This window comes from Harpia harpyja, chromosome Z (genome assembly GCF_026419915.1).
Source record: "Harpia harpyja isolate bHarHar1 chromosome Z, bHarHar1 primary haplotype, whole genome shotgun sequence".
NCBI lineage: Eukaryota > Metazoa > Chordata > Aves > Accipitriformes > Accipitridae > Harpia > Harpia harpyja.
In genome coordinates, this window is record NC_068969.1 from 5,639,800 (window position 1) to 5,653,190 (window position 13,391).

The 13,391-nt window shown below is 37.3% G+C and overlaps 1 protein-coding gene across 16 annotated transcripts in view; it reads right to left on the reverse strand.

The window, feature by feature from the left end:
* The window catches only part of DOCK3 (dedicator of cytokinesis 3), a 229,496-nt gene that overhangs the window by 24,980 nt on the left and 191,125 nt on the right, over window positions 1-13,391 (reverse strand). For all 16 annotated transcript variants that reach the window (XM_052776412.1, XM_052776406.1, XM_052776413.1 and 13 more), the window contains 6 exons: window positions 12,801-12,861; window positions 12,217-12,310; window positions 11,505-11,653; window positions 6,468-6,554; window positions 4,396-4,500; window positions 859-1,000 (listed from right to left, as the gene is read on the reverse strand). In XM_052776412.1, the coding sequence (XP_052632372.1) occupies window positions 859-1,000; window positions 4,396-4,500; window positions 6,468-6,554; window positions 11,505-11,653; window positions 12,217-12,310; window positions 12,801-12,861 (638 nt within the window). The remainder of the gene's footprint in view (window positions 1-858; window positions 1,001-4,395; window positions 4,501-6,467; window positions 6,555-11,504; window positions 11,654-12,216; window positions 12,311-12,800; window positions 12,862-13,391) is intronic.

The following is a 13,391-nucleotide window of genomic DNA, read 5'->3' on the forward strand; positions in this document are numbered from 1 at the left end:
TCAAAACATAGCACTGTACCAGCTACTAGGAAGACAGTTAACTCTATCCCAGCTGAAACCAGGACAGTGTTATATAGCAAAGACGACTGAAAAGCATGTGTTATAAAAGACAAGTGGGGAACAGCAACCCATTTCAGATTTCACTTGCTGCCAATATCCTTATAGTTAAAGTCCTGTGCGATATCCTTGCTGTTGTCACACAAGCCAAACAGCAATGTTCTCATGACTAAAATCTCCAAAAGTCTCTACAGACCCATTAAACATTACGTGGTTCAATCCTTAAATGTATATAGCATTGTACTGGTTGCATCAAATCACAGTACAGATTACCAATGAGAAGAATGAGATTCAAAGCCTTAGGTATAAAAGGGTTCAGCAGTTTAAAAGAAAGGGAGACTGCAAAAAAAAAAAACCCAAACAAAAAAACCCACCCTAAAAACCTGATGCGAAAAATAAACACAATGGAAAAAAACACTTTGGAATTAATATCAGTTCCTAACAAAATATTCTCCAAGAGAAGGTATTGGGAATACTTCTAATGACACCAAACGTGCATCATGGCAACGCTGTTGGTAAAGGTGACCAAGCAGATGTGACCAAGCACAGCTATTTCCCTTACACATCAAATATGACCTGCATTACTCCCGGAATAAAAAGTGACAGTTTTCTCCAACAATACATAGCACAATGAACCAATGAATGTCTAGTGTAGACAGGTGTACGGTTTTGTCCATATCCAGCTCTACCTAAGACACTTAGGAACTGAGGTATCCAAGTTGATGACCTTTTCAATACCTTCCTCCTCTGTGCTCTACCACAGTTCCTCTAATCATAGTTTGCCCATTCACTGAAGGATACATTGGGCATCGCACTGCAATATAGAGTCATCTGGGTGGTTTGGATGCTGCATTGCAATGGCTTGTGGGAACTCACTTAGCATCCTCTGCTGGAAGGCTTCCAGCCTCTCGTAGTCATGGCCCCGACATACATATTCTTTGTTCTGCAAGAAGGACAAGCATAAATTAGTCTTCTTAAAAGTAAGCTAACTTCTGGCTTTTATCTCACTTTAAATTTTACTGCTTCAAAACCAAATATAAATGACAATGTCAATATGCTAATGTGAGAGTAAGATGTGCATTTAACACAGCTGATATATTTTATTCCTTCCTTTTTCTTTACAATGTATTTCATCAAGAATTGATGAATAAGTAGACTATTCCACTGATCTCTCAACAGAAGGATGCCTCTGATCCATACACACGTAGCGTTCAGTCCTACTGTCTTGTCTTATTTACTTTTCAGACAACTGAAAAGGGACTATTTTTTAATTGGAGTATAGTGAAACATATCAACAAAAACTTAAGACTAAGTCACCAGCTCAGCTGTTCTACACTGGGAAGGCTGCTGTCAAATACAATTTACACCAGATGGATAAAAGTCCTGAGGATTTCACAGAACAGAGGGAGATATATGTTTATCAATTTATCAGTTATCCTTAGAGACAAGTTGTAACAAAGTGTTCACACAAATCATTGTTTAATCATTGCTGTATTGTCATAGCCATACAATCCACCTCTTATAATGTTGAGCAGTACATCCTCAGGAACTCCCCTGTCTATAGTGGAGTAATATGGAAAAGCCTTACCAAGAATTCTCAGTGGCCACTTAGCAAATTCCCCTTTAGCCCTAAAAGCACTTTCCTCTTGATGAACAAAATTTTTTTTCTGCTAGTAATGGAAAGCTTGCATTTAGATATGCCTCTTGGGGCATTAAACCACTTGTGCAGAGTTCTTGGGTGCTTTTTGAGCCATCTCAAACTTTGAATAGTGAGATACAGGATTTCTAAAGTCCTCAGTGTCATAAAGTTTGTATTCCAGTGTCTTAACCCTGTTACCACAAAACACAATTTTGATTGGTGTTAATGTCTCCTGATGCAAGACCAATCAAAGCAGGCAAATTCTGTAATTCTGGTGGTTTTAATTCTCATACGCTTAACAATAACTAGAAGTACAGGGAGATTTTTCACCTTCATAGAACAAAGAATCCCAGCAAACAAGAACAGTCCCCCCCCTTCTATTTCTTGCATTTAGAAGCTGCAGTATATGCAATAATGTTTTGTTAATTGCACTGGAAAAGGGTTCTGGCTGAGCAGTTCTTGATCTTGTAGCAAAATCAAAGAGAAAGAAGCAAAACCCAATCACAAAACACAGCCAAGGAGTGCAGTTATCTTTGGCTTTGCATTTCAACTTTATGGAACAGATCTCATGTTCCGGCTGTGACATATGTCACTTTGTATGCATCAGTCACAGCAACCAATGAACTGGAAGAAAAATTGCATGATGAATCTTGACAGTTCAGTCTGTAATGCCCAAACATTGCAGCTATTATTAAATTTGGAGTGAGTCCATGTTTGAAGGTGAATCTCTTTGTGACACTTCCTGCATTCTCTATTTTAGCTTTTGATTGCAGCAATCCACAAAACTGTAAGCCTATAAAGAAAGTTATTGTGATTCTAAAAATAATGCCCTGAAAACACCTCAAAGCTAAATTTATTAGACTTTTCAGACAGATGCCAACACAAGATCGCAGAACATGGGCTGTCAGGCCTTACTTGAACTTCTGGTAGGTGGAAGACATGGACAGTTCTAATTTACTTATGTAGAAGGCTAGAAATAGATGCAGAATTCATAGAAACATGAATAATGACTTCTAGACAAAGGGTCTTCAAAATCAAAGATGTAGAAAGAAGTGGTTATTTTCTGTCTTAAGCTATACAGCAATAGACAAAACTGAGAAAAGGCCGTAGAGTTATTTGATCACTTTAAATCCCTCCCATATCCATTTGAAAATTTTAAATCCATGTAAATCTTTTTCTTCTCTAGAATAGCTGCTTCCAATCTCTTTACTGTGTGATCCATGCTGATGTGATTGCTAATGGGCTTAGTCTGTGCTTCGCAATATGTACGCTGTATGGATCATTAGAGAGAGAAAGGAGGAGGATGACTTTTAATGAGATTGCTACATTAGTAATCTGCTATCAGAAGTACTGCTACCAAATATAATTGCAGAATTAACAAGGATTATAATTATGTACGCTCATGTTTGCTGTTAACGTCTCCAGCCAAGTATCCACATTGTTACACCGTTTTGCAAAGAGTAAGTGCTGTGCACTGAAAACTCGTGCAGCGTTAAACACATAGGCCATGCAGGATCCAAGATAAACCTGTAGGATTCATAATATAATAAAATAAGCTAGATTCACTGATACTACTTCAAATGTAGGAATGCTTTTGTGCCATAATGACTTTGTTGTCATTCATTTTCTGAAACATCTGTTGTTAGATATAAAAAAAGAAATTGGCAGTTTTCTCTGGAGATCTTCATGAAAGGGTAGCTACTGCTTCATGCTGCAACAGTTGTCATTTTCTCAGATTCCTCTGCAGGTGTGTTCTGCACACTGACTGAGGCTGTTACATTATGGCACTGTTCAACTTCACCTTTGAATAACATGAAGCCACCCTTTATCCACTGGTATTTTCACCTTGATTAATTCCAACTTGCCTTTACTTCCCCTGCTCGTGTTTCCATTAAAAGACTGTAATTAAACACCAATGTTTAAATCTTAGTTAAAGAAAAAATACTTAGTAATCAGAGGGAAATTTAAGAGTGCAATTTTCAAAATGGTACACAATTTGGCTTTTTGTAGCTTCTTACTGTGTAACTCAAGAGTGGTGCCATCTCTTGTCAAACCATTTCTTTAAAGAGATCACAGAACATGCACCTCCAGTCCTTGAAAGCATGTTTTAAGTTGCAACAAGACATCGTATGGACAAATATCTGGTTTAGGCTTGGTTCCTCATTAGGAAAATAAGATCATTTCACTTTTTAAATGGGTTTTAGACCCAGCTGATCCTGTATACACCAGCAGACAATAAGCTCAAAGTGAGGACGTGTCCAGAGAAGCTGCTAGGCTTTTTGTTGAAGAGAGGAAATTTTCACTTGTAGATAGCATAAGAGAGTCATCAGTCTGGTATTAGAATCATTCTGTCATGTGAGACTTTTTAAAGTGTGATAATTTGAGATGAAGAAAATTAGTTGAGTAATGACCGAAACATTGCTGCAGTACAGCATTTTGCTTAATATAGCGGCAATTTGTGGTGCATCTGCAGATTGTCAAAAATACACATAGGCGTGAGTCAAATTTCTGATATCTGGTCTTAAGAAAATTACCAATGGACCACATCCTTCACTTCAGCCAGAAAGCTGTTTCTACTTGTGCAGGAGTAAAAAAATAAGCTGAATGGCAGACATCATATCTCCATGACAAAAATACAAAGCCTTAACTGCTACTCTGAGCCTGGTCACTTTGTCATACTTTGTACAAGTCTGGCTTACCCGCAGGAAAAATGGGAATTTCCGACCATAAAAACCAACTCTGAAAAACTCAGGTTCTAAGCGCTGCTGTTCCATGATGTTATCGTAATAGGTAGCTTCCATTTTCTATGGAAGAAAAAGATAGCTGCTATCAGACCCTTAAAGCTGCACTTAAAACATTACAATCTCAAGACACATTAAAATATCACATTACTCTTTTGCCCCCACAATTTTTTATGAAAAGACTGAAATTCTTTTAAAGATAAAAATTATTAATTAAACAGTCTACATGGTGGAACAGACTGTAGTATCATCATACTCATTTTGCATTTTTGGAGATGACATACGAACATTTTTCTGTTGTAACTCTTTTTAAATTAAACAGGTCTTGCATGTCATTTTCTTTGCATTGCAGAATTAATGGCAAAGCTGAGGCGAAGATCTGTGTTGCCTGGCTCACAGTGTCCTATTCTCTCCTATAGCTCAAATCTATACCACTGTCTGGAAAATTATATCAATTCAATTGGGTTTGCCTTAATTGAGTTGAGGGACATGAAAAAGGATGACACAAAATTAAATCTTCTACAGCTCTGTGCACCAGTAGCTTTGACATGGAAGAAAAAAGGTTTGGAGAAAGTAAAAGGACTTTTCTCTAGGTCCAATTACTAGTATTGTGGCACTGTGCTAGCATTTATATCAAGAATGGGTTTTCAAGACCCCTTGCCAAACTGAATCTCATTTGAAAGGCTCACAGGAATTTCACTATAGCAAAAAGATAGCTTTTTAAAGAGAAGAATCAGTTTGACATCATTGCTGCCACTGCAGGGAACCCTAACAGCAGCTTTGACTTAGAATATTGCATCAACGTTTTGTTTTTGGTTCCCACACAGATTAACTCCTTTCCTAAAATGGAGAAGGTCCCAAAAATTATTGCAGGAAGAATAAAGGAATGTGTTGAATGATGTGAATAGCATAGACAAAAACTCTTTAGAGTGGGGAGAAATTCAAGTCAGTTCAGGTCAACACAGAGTTAGGAAACTTGAACAGAAAACAGATTGCACACAGGTGAGCAAAAGGATGACAAGAATTGGTTATACCGATCAGCTGAGATGCTCTTCACCTGCCTAGCTGATTAAATCCAAATTTACTGATGTTTTAGGAAAGAAAGTCTTGATGCATGACTTGACTACGTCTTTAATAAGTTTGTTTGCTCATCAATCATGATCACTTTACTGATACAGTATTTCCTGTATACCACGATAAATTTTCACACTGTTCTATTTTAGATGTCTACAATAAATGAGTGCACAACCAAGATGGTCACCAGTACTCTCTTTAGGGCCGCTTGGAAGAAAAGTTGTTCTTCAGAAGTGCAGTTCATGAGACCTAGTTAGACAGCTATCTTCAGATGAGAATAAATTTGACTTTTAAAGGGAATTTAAACCACTGTGTATAAGAATACATCAACATAGCGTAAATCTTAAATTTGGGTATATGCATGGTACCCCAGGGGACAAAAGCAGATGAACTATTTTCACATTTAAAAAGCTTTTAAATAACAGCCAGAATTTTGACTTTTTCCGATTAAAGTGCAGTGCTGCAAATGTGCCTTGATTTCATCATGTGTTTGGTTTTACCGGAGGACCAGATTATTGTAAATTGATTAGAGAGCCAGAAATGTTTGCCTTCTCCATTCTTTCTCTCCTGTTCCTCTTATGTCAACTGAGGCACAAGCTGTCCTTGATATTTTTGGAATGAAAATGAAATATTAATATATAATTTTTTAAAAAAGAAAAAAAAGATATTTTATGCAAAAAAAAATATATAAATATGCGATTGCAATAGCAAGCCCAGCTCCTCTGTGTGTGCTGTCTCTATATACTCATGGGAATTTACTGCTAGCAGACTTAGGAATTGCTTCAGTGGACCTATGAAGTCATCGAAATGAGTCAGTGGCAAAGGAGTCACTGTAAATGCATGGAGCTGTACAGGGAATATGATGATTTTTTAAATTCAGAATGTTCTGACAGGAGACCAAAATTCCCTGGGGAATGACATGAGAATCTGCAAGGACAGGAACTGCTGCTACTTACCCGAATCCAGCTGAGGCTCTGATAATCATAGAGACTTTCATACTGTATGGCCAGTTCTCTGCACAGCGGGATTCCAAACTCCCAGCTCTGTGAAACCAAAGCAAATCACACTCACAGCAAACAGAATGTTATTGCCAACTCAGCTGAGAGGAATATGGAAATTCAATTTTGGGAATTCATTTGGTATGAAATGCCAGGGATTAGATGTGAAAATGCAATGTATTGAAACAGTTTCCATTAAATATCAGATTAATTCCTTCTTCAAGATGGTAACAGATGCATATGTTCCATTGAAATTACACACATATACTGCTCATTACTGACAGTTCACTCATGAGACTGGTAACTTATTTAGAGAAAGATAATACAAATAACAATTTTTCTTCTTGTTAGACACCCCTTCAGCCCACCCCCAACATCTCCTTTGCTTTCTGCACTAAAACTCGTGGAGTAAAGAGTTAGGGAATAGCTTCCCAGCAAAGCGCTCTCCTTCCCAGCGCTGCTACTTCCTACTGAAAGCATGAAACTGTCAAGCAATGGGAAACACTCAAATGCAGAGACAAAGCATCTTCAGAACTGACCTGCATTATTGCACTGAGTGAATATCCATATTCAGCACTGAAAGCAAAACTCATTTCTTCAACTTACAGTCTGCATACAATAAATCTTTTCTAGTACACCATACTCATCACCCTCAGAGGTAAGGAAGAAAGAGACTGAGTTTGGGCAAACCCACATTGAGAGAAAGACTCCCGTTACCTCACTTAGTTTTTTTAGCGTGCTCATTTTACACCCTTGAACTGAAATCTCCTCTCCCATCATCTTTTACCTGCATAGATTGGAAGCCTTTTGGGGGAACAACTGTTTCTTACCACACTTATGTAAAGGATCTAGAACACCAAGGTCTCAGTTGAACCTTTATTGGATTAACTGTTACGCATTACTAGGCTAACTTGCCAATTGTTTTAAGTGGGACCCTGTTGTAGTAAAAACAAAATTAATGTGTGAGTTAGACTATCACCTTGAGTTTTACGAATATTAATAGCAATATTGTAAATTATTGGTAACAGTAATTAAGAGTAATTATGTAAAATACTAACACTTAATATGGAAGGAGTTTTTCTGGTTACATGTACCTTCACTTAAAAAAAGTGAATCTCTACACTGATTTAGTGTATTAAGTACTTTACAATGCTTCCCTTTATGCACACACATTTGTAGTGTCTGTTCTCTCACCCTTAATACCAGCAAAGCTTTTTTTATCTGAATAGCAAAACCAGTAAGTGTAAGAACTTTTTTATTAGAAGAAGGGATAGTTGTAAGAACTAAGAAGGCAAAAATAATGATCGTACATCTCTTTAGCTTCAGTTAATTACAAAAACTTATATGAGAAATTGATAAATAAAAGATTCTTTCAGAATCAATTTGGATATTCTGATAGTATTAGTAGTTTGGGATGATGGGAAGCCTGAGATTTATTTAGATAAATACAATACATACAACAGGAAGTGAACTGAAAGACCATTTACTTGACTACTCAGAATTTTACTCAGGTTTTTGTGGTCTCGAATCAACAGGATTTTTGCTGTGGATTGTCAAAAGTCCATGACATACAAACTGACACACTGAATTGGGATCAACAACATTAGCAAGGTGAGTGTTTATATTTGCAAACACAAATACCATTGCACTTTTAAATAGGTTTCAACATTCTTTACAGAGATATTACACATAGATTTTCAGTCCTTAGTTGATCTATATTTACTTGAAAGAATGGAAAAGAAAAGTCTCTTCTAAAACATCTGGCCAGGAATAAATGGTTTTTGTCACACAGAGTGTGAGCAGAGTCTCACTTCCAAATGGGATGCTGTGGCTAAAGCCTACGTAAGTCTCTAATCTGTCTTCCGGATAGAAGCAGAAAGCTAGCTGGCTTTCTTCCCTTGAGGTGATCCTAAAGATGTAACCTTTTCATGCTCCTTTTCTGATGTGAATTAAATTAACAACATGTAACCACATCTTATTTCGCTTTATGCCAGCTCTTCTACGTGTACCCTGATACTACTCCTGTCATCTTAACTCAGGCTTTCTCTCTTTGTTTCATTTAGATTTCCACACAGAGAAATTCCGCTGTGCTAGCTGAATATTCTGTAGATACGAGATGAGATAAAGAAGCGAAGAAACACAATATACAGGTAACTTCTTAGAGAGAAAAGAGTTTGCAGATATTTGAAAGGAAAAGAGAATGAGTGGATATCTGAGTCACTGGGATCCTCAGTTTTAAAATCTGTTATGTTAATGGGTACCATCTTCACACTGTAGAAATTTAATATTGAATTCTGTGTGCTATGCAAGTGTCACTTTCCTCTAAAGCATCGTTCTTCCCCCCTTCAAATAATTTCCTAATGTCTCCACTGTTAATTTCTCTCATTACTGCTTTCTGTTTTGCTGACGTCTGATCTGTTTGCATGTTCTGTATTATGTCCTTCACTTGAAAAGCACATTCATATGACATTTAATGCAGCTTTCTCCTATGGTACCAGCAACTCTCTGTTGAGTACTACTGACTGCACACAAGCAGGCACAGATACAGACAATCAAAGTTTATGAATGGCAACCTTTATTTACTCACATCCCAGTGCGCAGATTTCTTTTGCAAATACGATTCACATGAGGGTGCACAAGAGAAATTAGTTCAGATGTGGGGTATAGAGCACATGATCTAAAAATAAACTGCTTTGGAAATACAGCTTTGGGTGTCTCACAGCACATGGCTGGCACTAAGGAGAATACACACTGTGATGCTGTGATGGGAGCTGGTCAGAGTTTTTAGTTAATAAAATCTAGCAGTGAACTGGACAGAAAAGGGTTGTGTAGTTTTCAAGCTACTGCTGTCCAGAGGCATGATCAATCAGGTTCAAACTGTTCCATTCACAGTTGTCTTCAACTAGAAAACCTTGAGTTTTAACAGACAAAATTGTGAGTTAAAAAAAAAAAAATCTTCATTTAAAATTATGCACACACTGCCGACTGAGCCATAAACCAATTCAAAGCATAGCAGAAATCAGTAGGAAGGAGCACACGACCAGAGTGAAGGCTAAAAGCGCTTTGGAACACCTTGTTCCTTCCCAAAACAGGGTTGCTACCGACAATCTTGAGAATGGGAGTCACTCAATTCTGCATCCCACTGCAGTGCTCCAGGCCTGCCATAGGCCATGCCACCACTCCTTGCCCTCCACTGGCATGTCCTTTATGTCAAACTCACAAGACAGTCTTGTGGCCATAGTTTTCCCCCATTCCTGTGCTGAGAAAATTTTTCCATTAACAAATGCAGAATTTTTACACCCTTTTCATGCTGCTTTGACGCCGTTACTTAGTGGAAGATGCCAGGAGCAGCATGAGAAACTTAAACTCTAGAAATGCAACTGAAGGACACAGAACAACAAATTCCACTCTTCAAGACCTGAGGAGGTCATAGGGTAGTGCAGAAAGAAACTATCAGACACAAGTTGAGGGAAGCAAGTTTCTTCCATTCCCTGAGCTGTTCCCTGTTACACAGCAACAGAAAGAGTGCTGAAAAGCAGCAGAAGGATTTGGCTTCTCTGCATCTTTCACTTCCACAGTTTGAGTGACATACACACTGCTTAAGTGGATTATTTAGTCATTCAGCTACCATTTATAATAAAGGAGGATTAAAATACAGTCAAGTAACTCCAAAAACATCCAGTGGGGAAAAAACCTCAAGAGGTTAACAGTCTATAATCTGTTAGGAGTTTTATAGCAAAATTACATCTGTCAAGTTTTTACTCCCCTTCAGTGCATATACGGATTGCCTGTTTTTGTCAAAAATACAGGTTCACTTGTTTTACATAGTCTGTATATCATCTTTTTCTAGTCAGACAGTACGGTACTACAATATTTGCACAAGTCAGTAATTTATTTTTTTAAGTGCAGTCTGAAAAACTGAAAATTTCTGAAACTAAAAAGAGAACTGTATTCAGTATTATTACACAAGAACAATTCTGGCCAAAAAGAAAAAAATTCTCCTTAATTAATCACTTCCTCATAAATAGGCCATTTCTTCCTACACACAGGAGTCTGACTTTCTTTTGCTGGTTCTGTAGAGAATGTCTTTGCCATATGCAACTTTCAGTTATCAGGGCTAGGAAAGGATTATCAGGAAGGGCAACCCCATATGAACCAAATCACATTTGTATTTAATGCCACTGTCATTACCATCACAGGCAAAGCCAACCCCGAGGCGCACATACAGACGTTATCTTCCAATAATATAAGCTGTAGGAATTTTTCTAGAGAAGGGAAAAAATTGAAAATATTCTGACAGATGATATCACTTTTAAGGTTCACGTCTGAAATGTTCCCAAAACACCATGTCACAAGGGACTATAACACCTATGTCTGCAGTAATTTAAAAAAAAAAAAATTATTCTAGGAAAAACATACTGAATACATGAAATTGGAATGTATTGATTTTCTTCTTGGGCAATGGATGGGACTGCACTTTAATTGAAAGCCAATTTAAAATAACAGTGACACTGGAAAGACTTAAATCTTTTTTAATAAAGGGACTCCTACAGTCTATTGCCTGCCATTTACTTCTATAGGTTAGAAACAAAACAAGCCCTAAAGTGAGTCATAACACAGCAATTTGCATAGACAACTACAAAATGCAATTCCCCCCACCCCCACCCCCACCCCCAAAAGCTAAGGAACTGGTATTCACAGAGCTTTTTGCCATATCAGGTGATCCAAAGTTTGGTTTAAAGGTATAAAAATGTTTTGGTGTTTCTCCTGTTGGCCTACCTAAACTAGTTTCAAATGTTATGCGTAATGAGATACCCATACCCATTTTCTCATCTGTTTTTTCATCCAGAGAGCCAAGAAGCAATTTGTCAAGTAATAAAACCTTTTGATACAAATTTACTTCCAGACTCCTGAACTGAGATGATAGGCTCGCAAGCCCTAAGTAAATCAGGAAAAGGGAAGGAAGCTGCTGGAAGAGAGAAGAAGTTGGCATACCTTCCCTTTGTTGAAGTAATGGATAATCTTACGGCACAGACCTTCCTTACGTTGCCACTCTGACTGAGATGGATAATGCAGGAACTCTCTCAGAGGTCTGTCCTCCCACTGAAGCAACTCACAGTACAAAAGCAAAGTAAATGCAGCCTCTGTTGGAAATGCAATTATTGAACACTGAATCAATGACAACAAAGCTGACTTTTAGGTACAAATCTGTCAAGTTTCTTTTTACTAACTACTTGATTTAAATGCACAGTCAGATATTCAGATATATCACTATATTCAGGGCCTGCAGCTGTAAACAGAGCTTGGACAACAGAGAATTTGAGTCTCTACACTTTCTAAGAGCTCCCTAAATTCTACAATGCAAGGAAATATGGCAAATGATAATATAACGGTGGTTTTGTGATTTTAATCTTCCTCTAATTTTGATTCCATTGTTGTGATTTTTTTGATCAATGTTCCTCGTACAACACTTTAATGTAAAATTCAGGGTGTAACGGAATAGTTGTATGGTCATGTGGGCATAGATATATATTATTTCACTTGAGGGAATGAGCTGGACCTCAGCTTCTTATCTTCCCAACTGCCCTAACTGATTTATACCATTTTTTTTCCCAAAAGAATGAATCAGATGTTATGAGTATAACATTGGAAGAGTCAAAAACTTTCACCAGGATTTCTAGCAGACCCCATATGATGTCTTACTAACCTGTATAGTTCTCAGCCTGTAAGTGCATGTCACACAGCTTGTGGATATAGCGGATGTACATCTCTTCCTTGTTAATTTCAGATTTATAGAAATTCTGTGAAAGTAAGAAAGAGTTGTTACCCTTATTGAGACTTCCTTCATTCCAGACAATCAGCAGCATCTATGTATGTATAAAGGTATTGAAAAGAGAATACATTATTAGTGCAAAAGAAAAGTAATAATTATTTTCACATTCACACTGATTTAACCCACTGATTTTATCATGTCATGATTTTTTTCATAATGAAGGTAGGGAAAAGCTGAAAGAAAAGGCAAGAGAGGTTGTAGAACCTCTGTCACAGGGATACGCAGAACTCAGCTGGAAAAGGCCCTGAAGAACCTGACCTATTTGGCCCTGCTCTAAGTACAAAGTTGGACCAGAGACCTCCATAGGATCCTCACAATCCCTGTCATTCTGTTCTATCACCCCAGTGCTCGGATTCTGAAGCTATACTTGCCTGACACAGATTTCTATCCCAACCTTTCCTATCCCAGTTTCAACAGCATTGCACAGTATCACAAAGAGATAAAGGAAACATCTTTACCATAAGGTTAACAGTGCAGCCGATTTTCTTGTTTTCTGTTTCATCTCCTTTCATACAGTCCCTAAGAAAGCAGAGCAATGTTAAAACATACATCTGCAAAAAAAGTCCTTTTAAAATGAATTTGAAGCTATCTTATCCTCCAGAGTCTCCTTGGATCACAAACAACAGTTAATCATACACTCCATTTTATAAAGTTCCTCTAAGAAAAATTTCTGTATTATGGCTTAAATGATATGAGAACTGAGTGTCCTCTTACATGTCTGCATCTGAGAACCTGAAATGACTGCTACTTCATTTCTTACAAGGATCTGAACAAAATCAGATGATAGTCGCTAAAAATCATCTGAACGAACGAGCTAGTATAAAAGTGAAAAACTATTATTTATCTAAATGTAAATGTTTAGTGGTTTCCTAGTCAAAAGATTAGCTTTCACAAATTCAGTTATCCAATGTAGTGTTGGCATGCTGAAAGGCAGAACCTGAGTAATTTAGACTAGATTACTAACTTTTTCATAGATAAGTTAAATCACAGAATTTATCTTTAGTTTCTGGAATATTTTAGAAATTATTTCCATTCAAGGAGTACAAAAA